General features: G+C 55.8%; 5 protein-coding genes across 5 annotated transcripts; 2 read left to right on the forward strand and 3 right to left on the reverse strand.

Annotated features, from left to right (window-relative positions):
- Positions 1–635: 635 nt before the first annotated feature.
- Positions 636–1,637, reverse strand: INS49_008309 (uncharacterized protein; the record flags this gene model as incomplete). The annotated part of the gene is made up of 5 exons (XM_043169053.1): positions 636–770; positions 833–1,038; positions 1,096–1,249; positions 1,307–1,399; positions 1,569–1,637. 5 exons carry the CDS (start codon positions 1,635–1,637, stop codon positions 636–638), a joined length of 657 nt encoding a protein of 218 aa, XP_043026733.1.
- A 2,788-nt stretch (positions 1,638–4,425) lies between these two features.
- INS49_008310 (uncharacterized protein) lies at positions 4,426–6,794 on the reverse strand (the record flags this gene model as incomplete). Its single annotated transcript, XM_043169054.1, has 2 exons — positions 4,426–4,676; positions 4,766–6,794. The coding sequence occupies 2 exons, from the start codon at positions 6,792–6,794 to the stop codon at positions 4,426–4,428; spliced, it is 2,280 nt and encodes a 759-aa protein (XP_043026734.1).
- A 5,478-nt stretch (positions 6,795–12,272) lies between these two features.
- INS49_008311 (uncharacterized protein) lies at positions 12,273–15,990 on the forward strand (the record flags this gene model as incomplete). The annotated part of the gene is made up of 3 exons (XM_043169055.1): positions 12,273–14,260; positions 14,401–15,491; positions 15,554–15,990. The coding sequence occupies 3 exons, from the start codon at positions 12,273–12,275 to the stop codon at positions 15,988–15,990; spliced, it is 3,516 nt and encodes a 1,171-aa protein (XP_043026735.1).
- A 3,592-nt stretch (positions 15,991–19,582) lies between these two features.
- INS49_008312 (uncharacterized protein) lies at positions 19,583–21,820 on the forward strand (the record flags this gene model as incomplete). Its single annotated transcript, XM_043169056.1, has 3 exons — positions 19,583–19,681; positions 19,818–20,549; positions 20,630–21,820. The coding sequence occupies 3 exons, from the start codon at positions 19,583–19,585 to the stop codon at positions 21,818–21,820; spliced, it is 2,022 nt and encodes a 673-aa protein (XP_043026736.1).
- Positions 21,821–23,245: 1,425 nt separating this feature from the next.
- Positions 23,246–25,384, reverse strand: INS49_008313 (uncharacterized protein; the record flags this gene model as incomplete). The annotated part of the gene is made up of 5 exons (XM_043169057.1): positions 23,246–24,484; positions 24,594–24,690; positions 24,823–24,934; positions 24,998–25,156; positions 25,222–25,384. 5 exons carry the CDS (start codon positions 25,382–25,384, stop codon positions 23,246–23,248), a joined length of 1,770 nt encoding a protein of 589 aa, XP_043026737.1.
- Between the last annotated feature and the right edge of the window lie 2,438 nt (positions 25,385–27,822).

Below are 27,822 nucleotides of genomic sequence, written 5' to 3' on the forward strand. Positions count from 1 at the left end.
GACATTCTTCGTGTATCCCCACCACGTGTGTGCCAGGGGCCCTGGGCATCCCATGACTGGATCAAGCATGAGGGGCGCATGCAGAGCGCTCCAAGGGCTGACATCATTGCAAAACCTTGCAATGATCTTTACAATACGACGCTGGCCACGGCCATGCCTACGTACATTCGAGTGGTGCATCGCCGTTTGCTTGTGATGGCAAGGTCGAAGCTGCCGTACCTGTGCGTGCAAACTGGGTCAGGAAGGACCAGTTCAGACACCGCGCGACATGGGAGACGACTGGTTGTGCTTGGGGCATCGCTATTGAGACTTTTTGGTGATATTCTACCTAAGTTGCGCCTGAGTGCAGAGCGTGGCGCGGAATTCTACTCTCGGAACGCGGTGGGTCGATGCTGCATCAAACCAAGACCGGACGACGTGCCTCCTCAGCCATTAATGCATCGCGCCTCGCATTTTCACATCCTGTATCCCATCGTGAGCTCATCAACGTGGCCTAATCCTGCCATGGCTTGCCCTGCCTGTATATGTCGCTGTCCCTAAGCAAGATGCTGATCACGTCGAATGAAAGAGCCCGTGAAATCTATCCACCGCACAGTGTCTCCTGAAAGGGTTGGTGCAAGGGTAAAGCAACCCGTTTACAGGTCGTCGTCCTCGTCCTCGCCGGGCAGAGGCATGGCCGAAGCCTCCTCCATCTCCTTGGCGTACTGGGCAAGGAGCGTCTCGTCGACCTGAGCAGTGGGGGGTGCAAGAGCGGGGGCAGCAACAAATTCCTGTATCGGTTGGTCAGCAAGGCTTCCTGTGTGCCTGATGGGGATTCTTGGGTGTCACGTACGAGACCGGGGTTGCCAACGAGCTTGCGAGCCAGCCACAGGAAGGGCTTCTCGAAGTTGTAGTTGGACTTGGCGGAGATGTCGTAGTACTGCAGGTTCTTCTTGCGGTGGAAAGTGATGGTCTTGGCCTTGACCTTTCGCTCCTTGACGTCGACCTTGTTGCCGCAGAGGACGATTGGGATGTTCTCGCAGACACGGACGAGGTCACCTATTCAGCGCATCAGCATGTGTGGTCCTCCTTGTGGAATCAGGCGGTGAGACTTACGGTGCCAGTTGGGAACGTTCTTGTAGGTGATACGGGAGGTAACATCGAACATGATGATACCGCACTGGCCGTTGATGTAGTAACCATCACGGAGACCACCGAACTTCTCCTGTCCAGCGGTGTCCCACACGTCGAACTGGATCTGGCCGTAGTTCTACAGGTCCGGGTTAGCTTCGGGTTCGGTTGTGAGGCTCGCAAGGTAGGTACTAACGGTCGTGAAGCCGAGGGGGTGGACCTCAACACCAAGGGTGGCCATGTACTTCTTCTCGAATTCACCAGTCAAGTGGCGCTTGACGAAGGTGGTCTATGGCATTTCGATGATTGTCAGCTCTTGTGAGCACCATTCAGGTCGATTGAGGGGTGAGGGGATCGAGGTGGGTGGCGTGCAGGCTTGCCCGGCGATGGCGAGCGCTAGGCGCAAGCTGCCCACCGCCTCCTCGTGCTCCCGGGAATGACGATAAGGATGGACTCACCTTTCCGGTACCACCATCACCGACAAGCACAAGCTTGAAGGTAGGCACCTGCTGAGCTGGGGCAGCCATTGTGTGATTGTGATCTGTTCAGTGGACAGGAAGAGGAAAGGCGTGACTGGGAGGCGGTTGAGTGATGTAAATGCCTAGAAGTGGGGGCTGGTGGGCCAGGCGTCAGTACTTTGCAAGAGCTGGACAACAGGGCTTTTTTAATGCAAGAGGCTAAGGAGGAAGGATCGGGCTGACGAGGGGGGTCCGAGGTTGGGTTGCTGATGGACGAACCTTCGCGGCGGGTATCTGGGTGCAAGAAAAGGAGGGGTGTGTGGGTATGAAGAGAGAAGAGATGCACCTGTAGTGGCGGCGGTGATGGTGTTGGGCAGAGGAATGTTTTGAACCCGGCCGGTCCAGTTGCAAGTTGCCAGGACGCCTGGATCCCAGCGAAAAATCGTCTTTGTAGCGACCCACTTTTGGCCAGCACGTGATCTGATTTGTTGCCAGAACCAGCCATCCGTCATCCTCTCCCCTCCGCCCCAGATATACTTGGGAGATGCATTCATCCATATCGGCCCCTGACCTGCAACGGCTGTCTCAGTGACAGAGTGAATGCAGGTTTGGGCTTGCAACAGTCACTGTCCAAAAACAACAACGGAATCCCCAATATGGGCGTTTCATTAAATCTTTCATCATCCCTTCACATTCCTGAGTCTGTGCCAAGCTCTGCTGGCCATCTGCAGAACCAAGTGTGTTAGATACCTTTGGCTGCTGTGTCGAAGTGTCGAGGTCTCTTCCCCAGTGCTTGGTCACAATGATTTGAAATCAGCCTCCCGCAATCAGCCCATTAAGAAAGTCCAGCACCATGCCCTCTTTCCTTTGGTCACAGACACATCAAAATCCACGGGTTGGGTACGCGTGGGAATTAGGCTGCCTCGTGGTGCCCGATGCCCTCTTAGGCCTTCAGGTTCTAGGCTGTGCTCAAATATGGCTGAAAGGCGTCGGTATGGCTTTAGGCACAGCCTATACCTGCCTAAGGTGTCACATGTGTCAGAGTGACTCAACTCGCCTGGCTGCAACTCACTCCTAGGCAGAGACTGGTCCCAGAGGTCTTGTATCAATCAGCTTGGTCCTTCTATATCACTTGGGTGCCCAGTCTCAGTCACTTTGAAACTACAGCCATGCTCATCTGTATGCTTTTGGGAGCTGATATTGCTATGTCGTTGGATTTGGCCCAGTCGCAGAGTCATGTGGTTGCGGTTGCAGGAGGACTCATCATGTAACAGGTGGATGAGGCTGCATTAGGCAGTATGATTCAGACTCTTGACTGTGGGAGCCAGCCTATTCGGGCAAGCGAAGACAGCTTTATTGCGATGCATTTCTTGAAGAATACGGAGATTCGCACCTGCAAAAACAGAGGGTACACCGGTACATCAACTTATACCATAGCCATAGCTATCAGAGCATATCACCTGTGTCTAGTTTGCTTACCTGTACCTAATACCTATATACCTAAGTTGAATTAGGTATATCAATTCGGTATATAAGCTAGGTATGTATGTATTAGGTGTTAGGTCTGGGTATGAGTAAGAGTGTAAGTGTAGGTGTAGGTGTAGGTATGGGTGTAGGTGTTAGATGTATGGGTGTTAGATGTGTGGGTGTATGGGTATTGGGTGTAGGTCTGTTAGGTGTAGGTGTTGGGTATAGGTTTTAGGTGTGGGTGAGGTAGTGATGTACCGGTGTGCCCTCCGTTTTTGCAGGTGCGAATCTCCGTATTCTTCAAGAACACAACCTCAGAGGTTTCGGTTTTCGGAGAGCGGAACAGTCGTTAACATATCTGCTGGTCTACTTTCTCCGAGCCCGGTGCTTGCTAGAGGCTTGTCTAGGAAAGCGGAAGTGTCGAAACATTTGAATCAACCGAAGATATCAGGCCGGACTTGGCGGAGAACGCCACCGGGCAGTGGAACAGTAGCCCCCAAAACAACGCTCTACCAGAATAGATATGAACCATGACCGTGATCTAGGACAGGTTGGCAAGTAAGTCACCGCCGGTCTAGACAGGCCCGGATGAGGAGAGGCTATACATGCCACCCAAATTTGCATCTTTCAAAGGCCCTCTGACAACGCCACAAGGGCGGCATAGCAGGTAGGTACTTCTGCACGCGTCACACAACGTATTGTTCCCCCTCGATATGGCTCTCGATCTACATGATTGAACAAGACCAGATGCCTCAGGCAAGAGCGAACGGAGCAGAGAGCGTTGTCGTGAGGATTGTTGCTCTTCCAGGCATTCTGTGCTTCTTCCAGGATCCCTTCACTACGTGCTCGGATGACCAAGCCGGCCCGTGAATTCCCCGGGGTTGGGACGAACTGTGCAGCATAGAAGCTACATCTGCCCGAGGTATTCAGGTCTGCAACTTACTCTCTGCTGGTCGAGCTCGAGTATGGTGTATCAAAGGTTTCTAGCGGAGCGAGAGGAGGGTTCGCGAGAGGTGTGTATCATTTGAAAGTCAATAAAGATGCACACATACGGAGCGTGCAGAAAAATAAATAACATAAAATGCCGCGTCCTATGCCCCGGTCTGACCGATTTCCACTGGTCAGCCCCGAAAGCTCAATGCTATGTTCGCCACTTCTTCAATAGAAACTATGCAGTAAACATTGCAGACTGCCTTCCAAGCCATCATCCCCAAAGTTATGCAACCGGCCCTCGTGAAGGCATTTTCCAGAACCGCACACCCCAAGGAAAGCGAGCCCCGATGCATCGACATTAATCGCTCGATTCCACTATGCTCATCCACCGCCTGGCCTGGGACACGTCTATGCCCACGCCCACACATGACCCAGGCCAGCTTGCCGTATTAAGTGTTCACATCACCAGGCAGTTGTCCTCTTTCGTGCCGCTCTTCGTCTTCCTAAGGTTGTGGGCTTTTGCGGGCCCAACCTCCATCGGCATACCGCCGCTTGCTGCCGCCCGGATGGCATTGAGTCTTTGCCTGGCTCGATCGTCCCCAGCATCTGCGGCCTTGACATACCAGACGTTAGCTTCAAGGATGTCTCTCCTGCAGCCGATGCCCATCTCCGTAAAGTAGCCGACCGCGTATTGCGCCTTGACGTAACCTAGGAACGCATTGTCAGCACCTTCACCGTCATCCGATGGAATTCGACGCCAACCGGAGGGATTAGCGTCGAGACGACTCAAAACTTACCCAGCTCAGCAGACCTACGCGCCCATTCGCATGCCTCCTCCTCGTCCTTCTCCAGGACAGGCTCCGCTCCGACCATATACCAAGCGCAGAGACCCATCATGGCTGCAGCGTGGCCTCGCTCCGCAGCGCCAGTGTAGAAGTGCACACTCAACGCGGGGTCCCGTGGACATTGGAGCTTGCCGTGTTCGTAGGCGTCGCCCATACGGTAGTTGGCTTCCGGATGACCAAGATCGGCAGCTTGCGTCAATAGTTCGGCAGCGTACCCTTCGTCTTTGAAGATATCCTCGCCGTACCCCGTCTCGTAAAGGCAACCCAGGTGATAAGGTGCTGCATTGTACATTGCGTCCGCGGACTCGGTCGCCAGCTTCAGCCATTTCAGACCCTCACGATAGCGCTTTTCACCAAGGTCGCCAGACAAACAAGCTTTTCCGAGTCTCGTCATGGCTCCTGGATGTCGCTTGGAGGCGGCTGTTCGTAGGAACTGGACAGCCTTGGCCGGGTCTTTTCGACACCCCCACCCGAACTCGTAACACAATCCGGTCCTATACGCAGACTCTGCATGGCCATGCTTGGCCGCCAAGACAAACAGAGGAAAGGCTGAGTTGTAGTCTTCCTTTCCCTTGCTGAACAGTCCTGACGCATAGCCATCCGCGAGGTAGTATTGGGCAAAGGGGTACCCGGCGTTGGCAAGCTTTTGCAGGATGGCTCGAGCTTCTCTCACTAGTTCATGCGGGCCAGATCCAGTCTCGTCAACGAATGAGCCATCGCGACTGTGCCCCGACTTCGACGACGGTTTCGGCTGAGCTTTCGTGACGTCTAATCCCTGATCCTGCGCTGTTGATATCAGGTAGACCGCAAATGAATACTGTAGCGAAACGTCATTCGTCTTCTTTACGTTCTGTCGGTACATGTCAAGCGTCTTCTGCGAGCTCAGCAGAGAGGCATTAGATCCTACTACATTTCGCAGCTGAGAGTTGTCAATTGTGAGCGGCGCTGGAGCTGGCTGCGGGTAGGGCACATTGAGGAGCTCGGCGTATGTGGATTGGCGGTTGTCTGGTGACTTCCTTGCCGAATGTGACGATGGGGCGCGTGGGCTTGAATTCCCATAATATGCGGACGACCGGCCACGGTCAGAATGGACGGAGTATGTTGACTGCGGCCGTGGCATTGAACTTCTCCTCATATTAGAAACGGGTGTCAAATGGCGGTTGACGGCCGTGCCGTTCTCTATTAGGTCCGGCGTCGACACGGCCCGCGGGTTCTGTTCGTTCGCGGAGGATGCTGTCCTAGGCACGAAGGGTTGGTGGTGGTACTGTAGCTGTGGCACAAGCTGAACCTGGCCAGGATCCTCAGGGATGGAGCCGACAGTAGAAGCATCTTCTGATTTCCTGCCTTGTCCGTTGTCCAACGAGTTGGAGACTGAGCTTGCACTTGTTACCACTGACGCGCCGGTCGATGTGTGTGGGTTCGACAAACTGGGCGTAGACCCGGAGGTGTCTGTCTCGCGACTGTGCCTGTTATCCTCCTGCTTCGTGGGCGTCTGCGTGGTGCTGCTGGCCGCTTCTGTTGAAGCCTCACTGCCTCCGAGGTTCGAGTCCAGTTGGAAATCAAAGTCAGAACCGTGTGTTGGACTCGCAGGTCCGGGCAGGTTCGTGCGCCCTTGTGTCGGAGGATACGAGTCTAGCGAGGCCTCTCTTGCACGTCGTACGGTCCCTTCCGGCTGCGAGAACTCTATTGATGGTTTATGTGCTGGTGGTGCAGGTGGCTCTTGCTGGTAGTTTGGTGGCTCTCCTGTTTCTATGGTTGCGGTGGAAGGTTGCGCCCAGTTGTCCTGTTGGAAGTTCATCTTGACTGGCGATACAGGCGACTGCCCCAGTCGCGAGCCTTCGGACATGGGGATAGGAGGCAATGCTTTCCCCTTTTCCCGTAGGCTGCGTTGTGGCGATGCTTGAGTGGTAGCAACTGGTTTCCGCTGGATGGGGCTCGAAGGACCAGAGCCTGCCCTTGGTGAGGAGTCGACCGCAGCCATTGCAAAGGGCATGAGATTCTTTGACCTGAGGTCGTCCGCTTCGGACGGGTTTCCTGAGCTGTAACTATCCCAGCTGGCGTCGCAACAGGTGAGACGGGCCAGCGAAGGGGTACGTTTGGCACAATACTATTGCGACAACTGCTGGAGACTCTGTCCTGACTGCATTGAAGTGCCTAAGAACCCTTTCTGCGCTTTCTAGCGGTCGTAGAGCTGCCAGCCGAGTGGAAGGGGTCTTGTCTATACAGGGGCTGAGGTTGCGGGGTGGTTAGGAAGTTGTTAGGGGGAGGCGGCAGGCAGACGTCGAGCAGGCGATTCAGGTATCGTGAGGGAGAAAGGCTGCGCTCCTCGAGGAGGGGGTTCCTGAGATGCTGCTTGGAGGATATGGCGCGGAAAGATGCTCCTATATGCAATGACAAAGAAAACTCGACTCTGGCGGGACGATGGCACGGCAGGATTGAGTCGTAATGCTGCTGGGCGGACTGGTTGGAGTCGGGTGAAGGCGAGGCAAGGCAGCGAGCGAGACAAGGAGACAACAGCAGAGACGTCGGTTCCGTCTCGTCCGTCCTCACGTCACGTCACACAGGTTGAGATGCGATTCGACCCGAGGCGGGAACTGAAAAGGAGCCAGGCCACTTGGGAAGTCAGCGCAGGCCGACGACTCTGGATGTGATGGAAGGGCGCTGGGTATCAGAAAAGGCCAGAAGGAGTAGAGTGCGCGGTGCACTCATCTCACTGCACGTCGAGAAGGTGACGCCGTTGGTGCTCTGGATTGCGACCCCGAGAAAGCGTGGGTGGTACCTGGGTGCCGTACACAGGTTCTACACGTATATGGACCCTACCTAGGTACCTGCCTAAGGTGCGAGGGGGCTACCTAGCCGTTTTGGCCGTAGATCGTTGCTCTAGCGGGTTCCTCATTACTGGGCCCAGAACAGTGTGCCGCCCACCCACAATGCACGGTGGCCCCATCAAGAGCAGCCCGCAGCTTGGGGCACCAAAATTAGGCAGGGGGTGCTGTGCCTGCTGAGTAGCCCCAGACCCCGACTTCTGGGCCCAGGTCCATTGTTCATCCTCACAGTTTCCAGCTGCGCGCCCAGGAAGACGGGCAGAAAGGGTCTCGCACCCCTTGACGCCTCCGCAGCCCGTGCCTGCACAACAGTCCGATCATGCCATATGGATGGAGACGCAAATAGACGTGCGGCTCAGAATTCCAGCGGCTCCTTCAGGCTCGGCCAACTTCCTTCCAAACCACCACGGCGACCTCGTCGGCCGTGTTGGCCGCATCTACCGCTTCGACCGCGCAGACGGTGTCACGGAGTCATGTGTATTTGGAAACTGTCGACCACGGTGCTGCAGTGTAACAAGTGTAACAGCCAGAATAGGCGGGTCATGACAAACACGAATGCGCACGTACACAGATGGCCTGGTGTCACTGGCGAGAGCCTGGTACCGATCCACTGGAATCCCAGCATTCCAAGGTCCTCGCCCAAACACTACCAGGAGCATACGAGGACACAGCAACCAGAGTCTACACGTAGGCTGGCTGGCTGGCTGGCTGGGGTAGCACTTGCACCATTTTCACAACACTCAGAATCCAAACCCTGCCGTGCACCTCAGTAGTCCCGGGTCAAGCCCACGTGCTCTCCGCTTTCAAGGGTATATACGACTGCGCCGCGTCAGTGTCGGATATGAGAGCATTTACAGGACTACATGTGCACCGCGCATGCTCCACTGTGTTATCCCGCTGGCGCCCTTACCGCGTTAGAAGTATACACCAGCATGGACCTGAGTCCCATGGGAGAAAGTGATATTCATTAGCACCAGGCACGTCAAACTCCTCAACTTCGAGGTTCGAGCACGACACCAGGCTCTGACGACATGACCGCTGCCTCGGCTCTGCGAACAGACGGTGAACCCCGGACGCTTTGATCCCAAGTATTCAACTGTCAACGGCCTGTCATGGGACGAGCCTAGACGAGCTACGGATTAACTTTGTACAGTAGCTTAGTTAGCTGCAAGTTCGCCAGCATCGTTACCAGAGTTTGCACCTCGATCTAATCTGGGCGTCATCTCTCGACTCCGAGGGTAACATTCCGGTGGGCAGCTGCATCGGCCCTTTGCAGTGTGCAGACTTCAGAACTTTGCACTGCATGGTACTCGAACCCATCTCGCCAGCAGTGTTGCCTGCGGGCGAGATGAAGATATTCCTTCGCTCCCTGCCGAAGCATTGGGTCCTACCTTCTAATTTAATTTACTCCAAACGCGCCTCGCCTGCCTCATCTCAAACCGAGTCCGATCTGGTTAGCACACCAGAAATGAAGTCAACGCGGCCCGTTGCAGACACTGTGCGACTCGGCCCAGCCCTACAGAACGAGCAGAGATGGTGTTGCTTCTCAAAGAACAATTCGCAGTACTGCTGAAGCCTCACAACCGTGGGCAGCGACGGCCGCTATGGGGACACTGGGCACCCAAGTCGAGGCTCATAGGCATCGGAGAATTATCCCGTGCAGATCCTCCGTTGCACCTCAGGGGTGCGGACGCTGTTCTGAGCGCGAAGGAAATTTGCTGCGGAGCTGAGGAATCCGGGGAATTAGCAAGGCTCCCTCTTCCCACGGCCACCATTCCTCAATTGGAGATGCATTTCACCAGACTGATCGAAGGGTTAGTTCACACGGTAGCCGAACCGCCCGAAATTTTCGAACTGATGTCTGGGGAAGGCCCATCCACGTTTGTGTATGAGATTAACTCAATCGCGTCATATATCTAGTGTAGCAGCAAGGTGCCGCCTATTTTCTCTGGGCGGGCTGGGCGGATACAGGAGGTAGGCTGAAGGAAGAACTGCCGTCAGCCTGTCACAAAAAGGCCAAACCCCCTTTTCACCCTAGCGCCCTCGTATTGGGATACACACGAGGATCCTTCTTTTTTTCTCCTTCCCCCCTCGTGCCTTTGTTGCCGCGGACTGCGGCCAATCCGGATGGTGAGAATTTTGAGGATAGTTTCTTTCACGCCCAATGCGCCACAGTGTTGGGAGGTTGACAGGCCAGACAGTACCGAGACTGCCGCTCATGAGTCCCCGGTCAGGGACCAAGCTGACAGACAGGCTGGTACCTGTGAGGTTGCCGAAACGAGATGCATACGTGCAGCTTCTGACCACCCTGTGCGGGAAGCCCAGGTAGTCGATCGTACAGGATCCGGAACTTACCGAGTCATCCAGGACGTCCGAGCCTCGTCGCACACAATAAATACCTGGTTAAGACCACTCTGCCTTCTCTATTGAAATCTTTGCCTGGGTGCCCCCACGGTCACAGTTGCCGGACACGAAGTATACGTCCAGGCCAGATTGACATGGCGCATAAGCCAAAAGGCAGACGGCCTGCAGGCTCCCGTGGGCTGGGTGACTCGGGGCTACGGGCGAGGTGTCAGAACACGCGGCAGAGCAAATCCAAAAAGAGGATGCGACATTTGTTCCCCGTCAGCAGTTCAGCCTGTTTTCGGTCTGGATTCCCTGCGAGTTCTCGGCGTTTCGATGGCTCCCGGGCCCGATTATTCGTGACTATGGTAACCATGGGGCATGCGCCTGAGAGATACTACAGACATTTGCATTTACATGGTCTGCAGCTCTGCGTCATCCCGCAAAGAGTCTTGATCAGACCTGTACGATCTACCGTGACGCGATTCGCCTGCGTTCGTGATGGGGACATTCGAGATCTCTCCACCCAGATACGCCGGGACCCGCGTCAGGCCCCGGCCTGTTGTGGAGATGAGGAATGCTTAATATCAGAGTTTCAGGGTTGCCAGTGGGCGGATGTGCAGACCGCCATAACTCTCAAAGGTATTCTTGAATTCGGATGGTATTTTGAGCCAAGTTTTGCAGGCCTTGCAGAGCTCGATTGCATCATCGTGATGCACCAAGCTGTGGTTATTGACAAGCAGCAGGAGGAATGCTGCGAGGCGCTCACAACTTGGAAGCTTCCAGCCCTCGCTTTTCTCTCCAGGTTTTTGCCGCTGGTCGACGGGGAAACGACCTGCGGATCGTATTCGGCGGAGCATGGAGGACCCCTGCTGGGAGGTTTGAAGTATCTCCAATAGTAGATGCCCGTCTCCTGTGCTTGGCCCTTAACAACGGCTACTTGAACATTCCACCACCATCACACTACCCTGCTCTATTTTCTGGGGCCGGTACGGAGTACATGTGCGAAATCAGAGCCGTCGAGGGACGGAATGGTAGACTAGTAGGCTGGGAGGAGCCGACAGGGGTGGCTCACTCCAAAGGGGGCCGGCCGATGGATTGAACTTCTATTCTTCAGTGCCGTCTGTTGCTCATCACCAGAATCACGTCGTACGTAGGGGGCGCTTGAAGTTCTCATCGCCATCGTGTCGACTTCTCTCTCTTTCTCTTTCTCTCGCTGTCGCTGTCACCGTCGCATTGCCTTGCATTCGCCGTGGGTCGCTATTTCGTCCTGACACCCTGTAGCGCCCAACCCTTGACTTGGTGGGCGCGGTTCCTGTCGTTCTCAAGCCGATCTCAACCGTGCATTCGCTAGGCCATCCAGTCTATCTGGACCTCAAACCGCCAGCATTACCTGTGGAGGCGTTTGTGCGCCGTTGTTGATTATCATCCAGGCACTCCATCGACGGTTTGCAGGACGTGGTGGCCGTTTTCCCGTCTTCGACCCAACGCCAGACCAGAGGCGCGGCTTCCTCAACCAGTTCTCTGACGCGCTGCCTTATTATCAAACACTGCGGATTGAAGCAACGGTTCATCTCAACGACAACATCATCCTGTGACATCGGTACTGCTGTGCCCCTCAGCCCGTGCATTGTCCGCGAGTGGACATCCAGCCACAACCCAACCGTCAGCCGTGCCATCGCAGGCTGACAACAAAAAGAGCGCTGTGCTGTCTGAAAGCACGACAAGGAAGACCTCTGTGATCAGGCATCGCTTCAGCTGTGTGGAACTGCTTTGTCTGCATCTCAGTGGCTGTTGTCTCGTCAAGCTTGTCCTCGATCCTGCATCATCCTTGGGACTTGAACAGGCTGGCCGTCGTCTGGACTCGGGGCTCAAACTCGCCAGCCCGTCGCCCAAGGAACCCCTCGCCAATAGCGCAATAGCGGCCTGCGCTATACCCACACAGTCCTTGGGTGCCGTATCCCATAACAACTGTGAGTGTCCGATCCTTCTTGTCAGCATTCGCAACAACACACAACGACTTCGGAATTTTGAGACTTGGCTTCTTGTCTGGTCTGAATTGACCGATCTCTGTACTTCGCTCCCCTTTTGGTTGTGTACCCCACCATTCACGGGTCGTTTGTGTTTGCGCTCCACGACCCGAGTCGTCGCCTCCGCCTCAAGCGACACAAAGAACCCTTTCGCCCCCTTTCTCTGAGTGTGAAGCCGTCCCTCCCCCCAAGTTCCCAACGGCCCCCCAATGCGATGTCTGCTGAAGTTCGGCTCAACTAACAGTGTCGTTTACCAGTGCCATGTCTCTCCCCGAAAGGCCCGGTGCGAGAACCTCGTACGAGCAGCGCACCGCTTACAGGCAGTCCACTCGGCGCAGCCGTCCACATGACATCGAGGCTGGCGGTCGTTATGGGAATGAGGGCACGATGCATTCCCGTGGGAACTCATCTCACTCCGTTGCGACAACTGTGCCGCCTCCTTCTAACACCACTACAGATGAAGTGCCTCTGTCGCCGGACCTAGAGAGCGCCGGCGTGCGTGGCGATGCAGCTCTTTCGCGGAAACGAAGCTTGGTCAAGCCGGAACGGAACAGAATCGGGAAAGACCATCCAAACTACCACTACCGTCAACATTCAGCGAAAATGCAGACGAAGCCGTCGCGGACCGGCAACGAACCAGTCTACGAGGATATCGAAGGGACCACCTATGTGACCACGTCGAACCGGGAAGACGCCCTCTCCGAATCGATCGCATCGAAGGGCAAGAAAGGGAGCAGTAGAGACAGCGGCGAGGCCGAGAAGTCGAAACACTCTAGGAAAAGGGCAAACAGCCGGAAACATTCGGGCAAAATCACGAAGAAGGGCTCAAAACACAGAAAGGATGTGGAGCAGATACGCCCACCGAGTCTCTGGGACATCTACTGCGCCATTATCACGTTCTGGTGTCCGAATTTCGTCCTGAAATGCTTCGGGAAGAGATCGAAAGACCAAGCTCGAGCCTGGCGAGAGAAGATGGGACTTTTGAGCATCATCGCATTGATCATGGCGGTCGTCGGCTTCTTGACCTTTGGGTTCACCCGCACAGTCTGTGGCACACCATCGCAGCGCCTCCAAGTAAATCACGTTGGCGGTGGTTACATGATTTTCCACGGGCAAGCTTACGATCTCTCTGCGTCTCATCATCCGCCGGCTGAGGGCATCCCTAGGTCGGGTAACTCAGGGGCGAATGTTCTGTTTGACCTTCCGGAGAAGCAGGGTGGTAAAGACGGGAGCTTCTTGTTCCAAAACGTCAACGGGAAATGCAAGGACTTGATCACCTTGGCTGACGGCTCAGACGTGCCCACAAACAGCAAGGGCGAGCTGGCTTGGTACTTCCCGTGCAATACCTTCAACCAGGACGGGTCTACGCAGCCCAATTTCACAAATCCGTACTACCTTGGCTACGCTTGTCACACCACCGCAGACTCACGAAACACGTTCTATGCGCTGAACCCGACAGCTGACGTCTATTTTGATTGGAGCGATGTCAAGAATAGCTCGCGGAATCTTGTTGTATACTCCGGGGACGTCCTCGATCTGGATCTGCTCAACTGGTTCAACTCATCGCAGGTCTCGGTCCCTGATCGCTTCAAAGAACTCGCCGACAGCAACTCCTCGGCAAACAAGGCTGTCAGGGGTCGCGATGTCACTCACGCTTTCATGAAGTCAGGAGACAAGGCGGCGGCTGAATGCCTTCAGCAAATCATCAAGGTTGGATCAGTGGACTCCGACTCGGTGGGCTGCATTGCCTCGCAAGTTGTCCTGTATCTTTCTCTTGTTCTGATTCTGTCAGTTGTCGTCGTCCGTTTTGTCCTGGCCTTGATCTTTCAGTGGTTCATAAGCCGGCGATACGCAGCGGCCAAGACGTCTCAGTCATCGGACAGGAGGAAGCGCAACCAGCAAATCGAAGAGTGGTCAGAGGACATCTACCGCGCACCAGCACGCCTGCCAGGTGATGTCGGAAGCAGTGTAGCAGGAGCCTCATCTGACCGCACCAGCAAACGTGCCAGCACGTTCCTGCCCACAACGTCGCGGTTCTCAACCGTGTACGGTGTCGACCGGAACTCCCGGAGGCCTACTATGCCCACGACGATGGCTAGTCAAAGCTCTGGAGCTGCCTTGCTTCATCCGACCTCCATGTACGGGCAGGGAAATCCCAGCCGTAACAGCTTCTTGGCTTCCGATCCGTACGGCCCTCAGCCCAGCCCACAGATGGGCCTGGCCCTGCCGGCTTCATACACGAGGCAGTTGTGCCGCAGCCACCATCCGACTGGATGCCCTTTGGGTACCCTCTGGCGCACACACTCTGTCTCGTTACTGGGTACTCCGAGGGCGAGGAAGGGATCCGGACGACACTCGACTCTATCGCCATGACTGACTACCCCAACAGCCACAAGTGCATTCTCGTTATCTGCGACGGTATCATCAAGGGCAAGGGCGAGAGCATGTCGACACCCGACTACTGTCTGAGCATGATGAAGGATTTTACCATTTTACCTGAGGAAGTACAGCCATTTTCGTACGTCGCCGTTGCTACGGGCTCCAAGCGACACAACATGGCCAAGATCTACTCTGGCTTCTACGACTACGGTCCCAAGTCTCGCATTCCTTTGGAGAAGCAACAACGCGTCCCGATGATGCTGGTGTCCAAGTGTGGTACGCCCGACGAGGCCACCAAATCGAAGCCTGGAAACCGAGGCAAGCGCGACAGTCAGATCATTCTCATGTCCTTCCTGCAAAAGGTCATGTTTGACGAGCGGATGACTGAACTCGAGTATGAAATGTTTAATGGCCTGTGGAAAATCACTGGAATATCTCCCGACTTCTACGAAATAGTGTTGATGGTAGACGCCGATACGAAGGTGTTCCCTGATAGTCTCACCCACATGGTCTCCGCCATGGTCAAGGATCCTGAGATCATGGGCTTGTGCGGCGAGACAAAGATCGCCAACAAACGGGACAGCTGGGTCACGGCGATCCAGGTCTTCGAATATTTCATCTCACATCACCAGGCCAAGTCGTTCGAATCGGTCTTTGGTGGTGTTACCTGTCTACCCGGTTGTTTCTGCATGTACCGAATCAAGGCTCCGAAAGGAGGTGCGAACTACTGGGTCCCCGTCCTGGCCAACCCCGACGTGGTTGAGCATTACTCAGAAAACGTGGTGGACACCCTGCACAAGAAGAACTTGCTCCTTCTGGGTGAGGATCGTTACCTCACGACCCTTATGCTCCGGACATTTCCCAAGCGAAAACAGGTCTTTGTCCCTCAAGCAGTCTGCAAGACCACGGTGCCTGATAAGTTCATGGTTCTCCTGTCTCAAAGGCGTCGCTGGATCAACTCGACCATCCACAACCTCATGGAGCTCGTACTCGTCAGAGATCTGTGTGGCACCTTCTGCTTTAGTATGCAGTTTGTGGTGTTCATCGAGTTGATGGGCACACTGGTTCTGCCCGCTGCTATTGCATTCACCCTCTACGTCGGTGAGTTGTTCTCTAGGAACCCTCCTGCCCTTGGATCCTTGCATTCGACTAACACGTCGCAGTTGTCTCATCCATCATCGGGCCAGCCCAAGTTATTCCCTTGGTCCTGCTCGCTCTGATTCTGGGCTTGCCAGGCGTCCTCGTGGTCGTGACGGCACATTCATGGACATACATCGTCTGGATGATCATCTACCTGGTTTCCCTACCTATCTGGAACTTTGTCCTGCCAACTTACGCCTTCTGGAAGTTTGATGACTTCTCGTGGGGTGACACTCGCAAGACCGCGGGTGAGTCCAAGAAGGGCGGCCATGGTGAGCAAGAGGGCGAGTTCGACAGCAGCAAGATCACCATGAAGCGGTGGGCCGAATTCGAGCGCGAGCGCAGAACGCGGAGCCAGTACTGGAGTTCGAAGGATAACATCCCGGGCAACACCGGTAGTGGTTACTGGGCTGCAACTCCGTCGCCTGGTTACCACGACGAGTATTATTCGGATGCATGAACACTTTGAATTCGAAGGGAGAAGTAGAGTGGCTGTGGTTGTTTTCGAGAAAAGCGCTAGTTGTATTGAATCAAGTACTTAATAATAAGGGGCTGGAAGAGCATGGCGGAGTCGTCGGTTCTGTCTATGCTCGTCATTGGACAAACGGACAGCTGCCTCCATGTATATATAAGATAACGAACACACGCAGGCTTGGGTTGTCTTCACAACTTGGGCCCAGCTTTAATTTCATGAACGGTATGACTTACTATTATTTCTCTAGTAACTGCGTGTCTACGGAAGAAGCCTTGGTAAACGACTCGATTACGTCTGTCCCGTCTCACACCCAATGAGCACAGTGGCTTTCTCGCATTCGTCGATCAGAACGCCTGAAGTGCCGTCTCACCGAGCGAGCTGTAGAATTTCCCCCATTTGGAGCTCTGTACCTTTGTAGGTACATGACCTTGGGCAGGAACTAACACAGTTATTGACCTTTTTTCCTTGCTGTGCTGGTGGTCCAGATACACATTCCACGACGATCGTGCGTGAGTGTGGGCTCTCTCCCTACAACAACAGGCCCTATCTGATTATTGGCTTGTCTGCATGTCAGCAAATATATTTGTCTTCCCTTTCCCCCTCCGTGGTCAATAGAACCACAAAAACTCGAACACATGGGGATGCGATATGCACAACCTGCTGGTCTCGGCTGGCCGGCGCGCAACAGCGGCCGTTTTCCCCCCTTGGACGAGCATCCGGGGAGGCAAAGAAAGAGGCGGGCGAGACAAGAAGACTGTGCGCGGGTCGGGATGGGCACCCTCCAGTTCTCGAACAAGCAATTACTTCTGCTGCACACTGCCGCTTTGGGAAGGCAGACCCCGGCTATATTGCACGGATCTGGGGGGATGGGATGCGGGCCCCCAGGTGGGCACAGGCCCCCATCCATGATGAGGGTGAGAGAACTTGGGTGCGAGAGAGCCAGCCCAATGGAGGTGGAGGCAGACGTGCGTGAATAAAGACACAGGGGGGAAAAAGGATAAGACAGACAGGCAGACAGGCAAGCAGGGAGAGAGAGAAATTGTGTGTGTGTGTGGGGGGTTGGGGGGGGGGGGGACCTGGGGCTGGGCTTCTGACGGGCTAATACGCTCGTAGCACGCAGGCAATCAAGGCGTGATGTCTGGTAGGTTGCTTTTTTCTTCCTCCCACGTTCGTGTACGCTACCCTGGCGATCGTTGATGCAGGCCCGGTGTGGTCTACGCACGAAGTCGGGCCCCACCGTGCATGATGTAGCAGGTGGTATATTGCTGCCCTTCCGGCCCCGATGCCCCATCAGTCGTTCCCGCAGGGCGACTGATCGGCTGCTGATTACATGTATGGCTGGCGAGGCGGAAAAGCTGCGCGTATCCGACACACACGAGGTATATTTCTCGGGGGCGGTGAGGGAGGGTGCAGTATGTGGGAGAACAGGCTGGGTCGGGGAGGCTCTTCCAGAACGTCGGAGGGGATCAGTTGATGCTGGAATTCGGAATTGGGGGTTTTTTATTGGGCCGCGTTGGACGCGGTATTAAATCTCATCCAACCTAGGTGTGTAGGAAAGAGAGGGGAAAGGAGGCGCATGGTGGACATTGGCAAGCAAGGGCAGGCGAGTCTGCAGAATACACATCGATTCCGTACATACACAATGCCGGGCAAAAAGTGTGTTCTCGATGACAGGCGCATGTGAGGGACCACCAGCAGCTTGTGCGTTGAAAAGTGGCTTTGGGGCGGCCTTGGGGCGGCAAGAGGCAAATTGGAAGGGCCCGAGAAGGCAAATACTGGCGATGGTGGGGAGGGAAAAATGGGCAGACGGTACGGATGACTGCTGCTGCGGCTGTAAGGATGTGCGTGTGAGAGAATGAAAGAGTGTGTAAGAGTGAGAGTGCGAGGTGTTCCCGTAGCAGGGAGTGGACACCATCACGGCTGCAGGTGCAAGCTGAAGAGGTTGAAGGGGGGTCGGGGGATTGTCTGCCCAGTCTGCGAGAGGGCCAATGGGAGCGGCGGAGGCACACGAGGACTGGAAAATCCCCGGATGCCTCCATCGCAAGCCCGGGCCCTGGGGGATGGCTCGCCACATGGGAGCGCGTCAGACATGATTCAGCTATGTGATGATGAGGACGTTGGCTATTAATTACCCTTGCTGTTGTCACCCGTGGTCGAGGCGGCGTGTTGGTTGCTGGACGAAGGGGTGGCTTGCTGTCCGAGGGTGTGAGGGTGTGAGTGAGGTGAGGGTGAGGGTTGAGGGTAGGGTGAGGTTCGACACATGATGAGTTTTCGTGGTGATGGACTATTGTGCTGAGAGCAGCAAGTGCTGATCGATGATGCATCACAACCCAGCCGTGGCAGCTGTGGGGTTTTGCTCGCCCCAAGGCCTGTCAGACTGATAGATTGATTTGATAGATTGACATTTCTGATGGCTGAGGGCCAGCCTCCGAAAGCCCATGTTGTTAGGCGGGTGGCCCCGCCGCGTCACATCCCATGAGGATATCATTCCCTTTAGCGATAGGTGAGGAAGCACGGGAATCCGAAATGGAATCGCGAGACTGGGGCCGCACTGCCCGTATCAGTCCAAATATCAAACCAGCCAGCCCATGCACACACACACGCGCGCACACACACACACACACACACACACAACAGCACATCTGTCAGTCCCTCTCGTCCTGGCCTTTTTGTTCGTCCAGCACACTGGGCGGCTGATAGCACTTGAATATTTTTTAGAGCTGACATAATCCCCGCACTCAGGCATTACGCTACAGTCACAAGCCTGCACTCCAAGTCCAATTCACCTTTTCCCCGCGCCGACTGCCTCCTTCGCTCACCCTTGGATCCTTGGAAGTTCGCTCCCTTTCAGCGCAGCTGACCTGACCGGCCCCCCTCCCCCCCTGCTTGACCCACCCTCCAACCAACGAGACGCCGTACCGAGAAAGTTGCTGCTGGCGCTGTCGCTGGCACTTGCTGCCACCGTCAGTCACGACCACGGGCCACGGCCGCTGCCACTACCAGCCTGGACCTTGACCGGCCACCGCGGTGACTGCATCCATCTTTGTCTGTCGCTGTGTATCGTCTGAACACCCAGGCCTGAAGTCTGACGGAAGACTAACTTTCTTACCATCACACCATCGTCGCATTCATCGACGAATCACTCGACGCAAGATCAGAATCCCGCCAACGATCGCCAGAGCTTGACTCAATTATCTGATCTAGTCTCGTCTGGTCTAGCCTATCCTACCCTCGTCCTGTTTCCGCCGTCATATCCCACTCCCACCGCACAGGGTCCCTAATAGAGCCGACCATTCGCTCGCGATCCCGACCCTGTCTGCCTCCAACCACCGGCCTCTTGTCCTGCTCTGATTGTTCCTCCCTGCCCTGTTCAAAACTGCGGTAATTACCTGCCTCGCTCCGCAGATCAAAGGGAACCGAAAACAATCCCATCGCAAGGGTTCTGCCGACAAAACTGCTCCCGGGAAGTGCACAGTGCCCCAGCCGGAGACGTCGAGGAGGGGCTTCCGCCCGTCAAGCACTTCGTCGTCGGCTGCGAATGCGACAAGCCCGGCAGTCTCCTGGCTAGTCGACCGACATGTGGTCTGACGAGTCAGACCGGCCTCACAACTCGTATTACGGGACCAGCCGCGAGGCATCGTCCTCGTCCTCGACCTCGACCATTCCCCCCCTCGCAGTCGACCGCCGCTTTCCATCACGGCCCCAAGGCGACTACGTCTGCGTCCGCGTCCGCGTCCGCGCCCGAGTTTGGGCACTACTTGCACGCTTCCTACGACCGCGACCCGTCCGACTATGACAACGACTCGGAACAGCATTTGTCCTTCCTCCACTCAGCCGACACCCAGTCCCAGGCCGACGACATGTCCGATGACCATGACATGGACGACGGCGGTGCGCCCGTTCATTACGGAGACATCGCCAACATCCTGACCCAAGGCATGGACGTCGATTACGACTCCGAACATGACGACGACATCAGTGTCTCTCACCCTGCGCTGGCAGGCCTCCCCTCCCCTCCCCCTCTGATGAACGCAGTGCCTCACTACGGTACCTTCCAAGCCCAGTACGCGCTGCAGTATCCGGCTTCCATGCTGAATACCCATCCTGCTGCCGCCATGCAACAACCACCACAACCTCCCCAGGGTCCGCCTGAAGATGGCCACGAAGCGAACAACGATATCGCGCACCATGTTCCTCTGCACCACACCCAGACAACGCACACAAACTTCATGAACAACCCGAATACGGTCGCACTCGGCCCTGAAAACTACAATCTTGCCGATTTCATCCGTGTCTGGGCCTGGCAGAATGGGGTATGGCAGGGCGTCTCGCGGGAACGTGGGCGATATCCTTGGCTGGACAGGATAAGTCCCCAAATATCCAAAGATCTCTCACGAATAGAATACCAAGATCTTGAAGGAGACAGCTGCGACGTCCAGGGAATGAACTGGGATGACTTGGGTGTTACAAGAAGCGAGGCTCGGGAACGGCGATTACTCACGTATAAGAACTATGTCAACATACCACGTTCTGACCGATGGCAGGTAAGAAGCACCACAACTCAAACTATCTGCTGCGTTTTGCTTTTGCAACAAACCCAAGGAAATGGCTGACTCTGTCGCAGGAGCACCACGACGCTCTGCCATGCACCGAAAACTATTTCAGGTTTCAACGCCTGAATGTCCGGAAAAACGTGAACTTGACTCACTTCCAGCTTCGCAATGTGCTAGCATCGACCTCAAGAAGCCAGGTTTTCTACCCTGGTCAAATGGCGGTTCACCAGTTTAATCCTATCTCCGGCAAGGGCAAAATTGCCATGAAGGCTCAAGAAACGCCACATTTACAGGTGTCGACCCTCGCCGCAGAATACGGTACGCTGGTAGCGGGCGGATTCTTTGGCGAATACTGCTTCCGTCGACTGGACTCGGATGAAGAGGATGGCAGCGGACAGGTCCAGGAGGGAACTATCACAAACGACAATAGCGGCATCACGAATCATGTGCAGCTTCACTTGTCCAGGAATTCGTCAAGTCCAAAGGCTGCCTTCGCATCGAATGACAAAGGCTTCCGCGTTCTTGATGTCGAGACCGACAAATTTATCTCGGACATGACCTTCCCACAACCCATCAACTGCTCTGCCATTTCCCCGGATTGTCGGTTGCGGGTCATGGTCGGTGATCAGCAGCAGGTGTTCATCACAAAAGCAGAGGCCGATGGTCAACCTGAAATACTACAGTGTCTCGAGGGCCACGAGGATTTCGGTTTCGCTTGCGACTGGGCAGATGATGGCTGGACCGTTGCAACTGGCTTCCAGGACAAATCCATCAAAATCTGGGACGCCCGCCGTTGGACCAATAGCCGGGGAGTCGCCACCCCGGTCTGTACACTTCGATCTGAAATGGCTGGTGTTCGAGCACTGAAGTTCTCACCCGTCGGCTCTGGGAAGCGCGTGCTGGTGGCGGCAGAAGAAGCAGACTTTGTCAACATCATCGATGCGCAGACCTTCCAGGCGAAGCAGACGTTTGACTTTTTTGGCGAGATCGGCGGTGTCTCCTTCGTTAACGAGGGCCAGGACCTCCACGTTCTCTGCTGCGATCGTGTCAGGGGCGGGCTCTTCCAGCTCCAACGATGTGGAGTGGGCGCTGAGAGAAATTACGACGTTGATGATCTGAGGCACAGGCCATATGACCGGTGGTGGAAGAACACCACTTACGATTGGCACAAATTCAAAACCACACCCAGGCAAATAAAACGGCACTCTGACAGTCGAAGGAGGCGCCGTGCCCTGGCTCTAGAGCCCTTGACTCCTTTCTAAGGCCCGATCCACATGAACATACCAAGTCAAGCACAAGCGCCAAGACTATTTCTCTATATAATTGCCAACACACATGATACCCTTCGAACTCTTTCGAATCCCTCTCCGACGCGGCAATGGCCGCGGTAGCGGCCGCATCAGCATTATTACACGACCCTCAGCATTGCATGAACGATTCGGCGGGAGTTTCGGGCATTGGGAGCGTTGATCTCAGGCACGATCCAACGTGGAAACATTTTTGCAGATTTCCTCACTTTTCTCCTCGCTTTCTTTGTTTATGGAAGAGAAGGCGCACCCTATCAATGTTTTCTCCCACGACCTAGACGGTTCAACAAACAGTTTTCAATGCATGTCCGGAAGACATTCCTTTCTCTGTTCTCTCTACGCTATACGATATGCCAGCAGGGAATTCGGCGCTGCTGTAACGCTACAAAGTTTTATAGCATATTTTGCTGCAAAACGCCGGCAATTCAAGCCTTGGAAGGCCGCGGTTGTCATCAGAGGGCGCGGGCACTGTACACATTTTAAGATAGGATCAAGCATCAATGAGAGGGATTTCGCATCTATGAGTCTGCTGCTGTATGACTTCCTGTCCTATTGTGACGTAGCGAGGATACACAGTATCTGGGGGAAATGCTACAGTGTTTGTAATCCAATTTCTTCTGTACAGGCGCACCTAGACAGACGGTCCGACCGGGAACTGTAACAGGCAGCTGCCCGGAGCCCTGAAGAGAGTGAATATCGCAGCGGAGTGAAAGCAGCCACCGTGGGAGACGAGACGTCGTTGCTGTTTCTTTTGTCTCGAGACAAAATATACCAAAAAAAAAAAATATGGCGTGAGTAGTCCCAAATAGGCTCAAGTGGCCGCGCTTCTCCCGCACAGTGTTGCAGGGCATCAACGTCCGACCATCCATCCCCGCCAGGGCGTTTAGATCTCCATATCAGAGAAGAAACATAGCGTAGCAGGCTTGGTCGGTGGGCGAGGGGAGAGAACAGACATATAAATATGAGATGTAATTACTGCGGACTTTTCTGTGGTCGAGATACATGCCGTGGTGAATGAAGTGGGATAGGCATTTTCAGTCCTCTGCAACTATTTCATTTTCACACCATGTTTAAGCAACATCCGAACCACTCGTCTTCAGTTGTCGAATACCAATGTCACGCCTTAGTTTGTCCTCAGCTGTCTTGCCGAGAGGATCAATGGCCCCATTTCAACATCGAACTGTCACACTAAGAAAGGAACGCCCTGCCCTCTTTATACCTTGCAGAACTACATCATGCATGTGCTTGTCCACATATCAAATGACCTTATTGAATGGCATGAGTAATTGACAGATCGAATTAGACAATTGGCATATGAATTCGATGTACAAGAAAGTCAAAGACACACAATTTTTATCCAAAGCCCTACTATACTAGCAATTAGTTCCCGTTGCCCAGGCCAAGAGCTCCGAAGAGGTTGCCAACGCCCCAGTGCTTCTCGCAGTTGCAGGCGCCGTCGTCCTTCCACTTGTCGTCGAACATGGAGAAGAAGACAACCTTGTCGCCCATGGTCTCCTTGATGCTGGCGATGGCGGTCTGCTGGTTGAGGACGGACGGCACGTTGACACCGTTGGTGTTGCCGGCGGTTGGGTATCCGCACTCGAGGACGTAACCGGGCTTGCCACCGCAGGCCTTCTCGACAATCTCCATCTGGCTCTTGACGAACTTGCCGGCGTCGACGGGCAGGACATCGGCGTTGAAGTAGGAGTGGACGTTGGCGGCCACAACATCGATGGCCTCACACACAAGGGACTGAACGTCCTCCTGCTGCCAAGCACCAACGATATCGGTGGTCGTGTAGGGACCAGTGTAGTCGGTCAGCTCGCCCTTGACGTGGGAGATGAGGTCGACCAGCTCCTGGGCAGTGCAGTAGCCGTTGTACAGAGCCTCGTTTCCGACAGCCATGAGCTCAACGAGATCCCACTGGCCCCACTCCTTGAGGGCGGAGATCTGAGTGTCGACATCGGGGGAGCCGTTGGAGCAACCGTACTCGCTGATGAAGATACCGACGATCATCTTCACGCCGTACTTGGAACAGGCCTCACCAACGAGCGGCAGGGTGTCACAGTCGGTGGAGTACACGCGGAGTGTCGTGAAGCCGGAGGCGGCGATGGAGGAGACATCGGCGTCGACGACATCAGCAGTCTTGCACTCGCCACTGTCGGCATCGTAAGGCGTGTAGGTCATAGCCCACAGGCCACCACCGCCACCGAGGTTTCCAGTGGGCGTGGAGGAAGCGGCGGTCGAGGAAGAGGAGGAAGAAGCCGAGGGAACCACGGGGACGAGAGTAGACGAAGAGGTGGTCGGGGCGGGAGCCTGGGAGGAGGCCGGCGGCACGATGCTAGAGACGGGAGGAATGACAGCGCTGGAAACGGGGGGGATAACAACGCTTGAAGCGCTGGGGACAACGAGAGCGCTGGAGGTCGTGGCAGCTGTGGGCTCGACGCCCTCGAAGGGGCAGTAGACAACGGTCTCAGTGGTGACCTCGGTCGTGACAGCCGGGGCGGTGTAAGTGCCAGGCAAGTAGGTCGTCACGACAGGGACGGTCACGGTCTCAGTGGGAGCAGTGACAGTGACGGTCGTAGGAGCGATCGTGTAGGTGCCAGCGGATGGGCAGACCTGGTTCCAATGTCAGCCGCGGACGTTCGGAAACCTAGCCATCACTTCATGCCTATAGCTTTTCGGCCGAGACATGAGTATCCGTTGGAAGAGAATGGGTAGTTCTTACGTAGGTAGTGGTCTGGAGCAGGCTGGTGACGACTCCTCCGCTCTGGGTCGAGACAGAAGCGTAGGGGCAGACAACCGTTGTGGCAGTCTCCACGATGCTGCACAGATATGTTAGCCATGATCGATTGCGAATGCCTGGCCGAGAATTTCTCGTTTTCTCCCAGTCCGGCACGCAGCCTCCGGCCCTGATCATCCAGCCTGGGAAAGAATGGCCACTCAAGACAACTTACGTAGTGACACCTCCGAGCGTGTGGGTTCCAGGAGGGACCTCAGTCGTGGATGGGACCACGGTGGAGGTGGTCTCAGTCACGGTCATGGTCGTGGCCGGGAATGTGTACGTTCCTGCAGCGAGGTCAGCCGGTGCCCATCATAAGTCCTCGTCGCCCCCAGGGGCGCATTACTCACCGGGCGTAGGGACCGTCTGGGCAATAGGCGTGGGAACCACGGCAGGGGTGGAAGCCACCGGGGCAGTGGCAGCAGACGTGGTCGGGGTCACGGCCTCAGAGGGAGGCGTGATGACGGCGCTGCTGGTGGTCTTGGCCGGGGCATTGGGAGTTGGCTGCCCTGTATTTACAGAGTCAGTCTCCGGGAATAAGAGCTGATACTGGGCTGGGGGGTTGGCGACATACAGATGAAGTCGGTGCCGGTGACGGTCGTGTAATAAGTAGTGCAGCCGGGAACGCAGACCTCGGTGTCGTTGGCCCTCTTGTTGAAGAGGTCGTGCGCGCGGCGGTGGGCATGGGCATTGGCGCCTCCGAGGAGGGCCGCGGCCACAAGGGGAGAGGTCTTCATGTTTCTCGGGGTGAAAGCACAAAGAAAGCAACAAGTATTATATTCGGGGGGTTAAGTGGTTTGTTTTTTTGGTTAGTTTTTGGCAGTATGCGCATGTGTACTTGGTCGCAGAATAACGAGTGCCCGCTGAAAGAGTGAAGCGGTAGGTCGGGATTGTGGTACGGAGAGGCGAAAGCTGGCGATGCTTTCAACTTGACAATATCACCGCATCAAAGGGGTCCGTGAGGGAGGTAAGAGAAGGAGGAACGGGTGGGATGAGAGGGCCCCGGGACGGGAGTGTATTATTTTATTACCTCTGGCGACGCTGGGGTAGTGTGAGCGGAGCCGGGCAGAGCGTCGGTACCCCTGATCACACATGTCACCCACAGACGGCGAGGAGAGGGTCGGCTCTGCACTGGCGGGGAGATGCGTGGGTGGATCCCCACAGTCCAGTCCCAGTCCAACGGGGCCGCCCATCGCGTGGTCTGGTTGGGCGAGAGTGCTAATCTCTATGGAGAGATGATATCCACCAGCTCATCAGCGCTCAGTGGGCTCAAGTGGCTCGTCTGAGAAGCGCAGGATCCCGCCAAGAGGTCGTCCTGGGTGGGCTGCCCATGGACAGCCCGCAGGCGAGCCGTCGTCAACAAGTCGGTTCGACAGTCACGAGGCAAGCTAGCACGGGGGTTGGACACGGGGAGGTGTGATGTGGTGGCTGCCCTTCTGATTCCGCACAGACTGGCGAGGTGACAGACGACAGGTACGGCCAGCATCAGGACGCCAGATGCAGCAACAGAGTCGCAGGAGCGGGTGCCATTGGGGGCAGCCGGTCGACCAAAGCGGCAATCAGCATCTGCGACGAGATCCGAGGTGGCAGTCCTGGCAGTGGTGAGGGCGACGGAATAGGGGGGAAACCTGGAGATGCCACGACCGGGAGAGGCCACGACCGGGAGAGGCCAGGGCTGCAGACGACGCTAAACCGAGAACAGACGAGCGGCGACAGGGGGGTTCCAAGGGGCCCCGGCCAGTCAAGATGCTGCTTGGTTGGGCGGACCACAAAAGGGAAATTGGATATCTGCCTACCCAGTCCCTAGTCCCAAGCACCATTGAGCGCAGGGCAGCACATGAGCCAGACGGGCGACACTTGCTTGGAGATGGAGATAGCAGTGCTGTGTAGATGGCAGGAGAATTTTGAGATCGGCGCGGCCTAGGACAGCCTTGCCAGCCCTTGACTTGGCGGGCCCGGCTGGTGGGCTCGAGGCGACACTGAGAAGCAGTGGCAGCGGCAGGGGCAGCGGCAGGGTCAGAAGCCAAGTCGCTGCAGGTGACGAGGGATTGGTCGGGCGCCGGATGAAGCCCACGCCAAACCCCAGGAAAATGGTGACCGTCCTCGCCGTGACGAGTGCTGGTATGGAAGGTTCCCGAGGCTGGCCGCATACCCGGCACTTGTCCAGCCCGTCTGACCAGCTGTCGCCCGCCCAGCTCTGACAGGGCGACGGTGGAGATGTACCTGCAACGCTGTGTGGCCTGGTGGGCGCGGTGCAGATGCTGAGTGAGGACCGGGCGACCCCTTACCGGACATGACCTCACCCTGCCGCCGCCGCCGCCGCCGCCTCCGCCGTGCTGCCCGCCCTCACTTCCCGCTCCTGCTCATGTGGTGCGATGCGATGCGATGCGATGGGATGCGACGCGACGCGACGCGATGAGGAGGCAGATGGGATCGCACCTTCCATCTTCTGCTGCTCGTATCGCAAATGGGCCGTTCTGCTGCTCGCAGGCTAAGATAGCAACAGTGAAGATTGGTTGCCTGAACAAGCAGTCGGCACTGGCGATCGCTCTTTCCCACCATCCCCATCGCCGTAAACTCGAACCGGCGTAGTCCAACGTCTAGAGGGCCCGTACCTGCATGCTGTGCCTGTGCTGTGCTGTAGATCCGTGGTCCGGGATCCAGGGACCAATCCAGACGGCCCAGATACTGCACATCCCATCCACCTCTCTCTCTCTCTCTCTCTCTGTTTTTAGCCCACGTCCAGCCTAATAACCGCAAGTCCCATATCCCTTAGCCTGGCGATCGGTGTCTTTCCACCTCAGAGACACGCGCCCGCCCTCTTGCAGCCCGCACACTCCAACACTATGGATGGCTACAGTCTCTCCCTCCTGGACATCGACCCGCCCTTAATCTTCCGATCAAGCCAGTCACTGGCACCTTTCTGTTGATCAATGGCCTCCTCCGGGAGATCCATCTCGTGATGAGAAAGCTTGGCCGTTCAAGTTAATTTCGCACGCTGTCTGATTTCACCGGCCGCTTGGCAACGGGGCACCACCATCCTCGAACAGGCAACGGCTACAATGACATGGCGAAACGCGATCACTTTTCATTAATTCAAACTCGACAGCTTTCCGAGCCACCACCACATTACGTCTAATACCGTCCCCCGGCCTTGCACGCTAACCCCCCAGAC

The sequence above is a fragment of the Diaporthe citri genome (genome assembly GCF_014595645.1).
Source record: "Diaporthe citri strain NFHF-8-4 chromosome Unknown scaffold_3, whole genome shotgun sequence".
In the NCBI taxonomy this organism is placed as follows: Eukaryota; Fungi; Ascomycota; class Sordariomycetes; order Diaporthales; family Diaporthaceae; genus Diaporthe; species Diaporthe citri.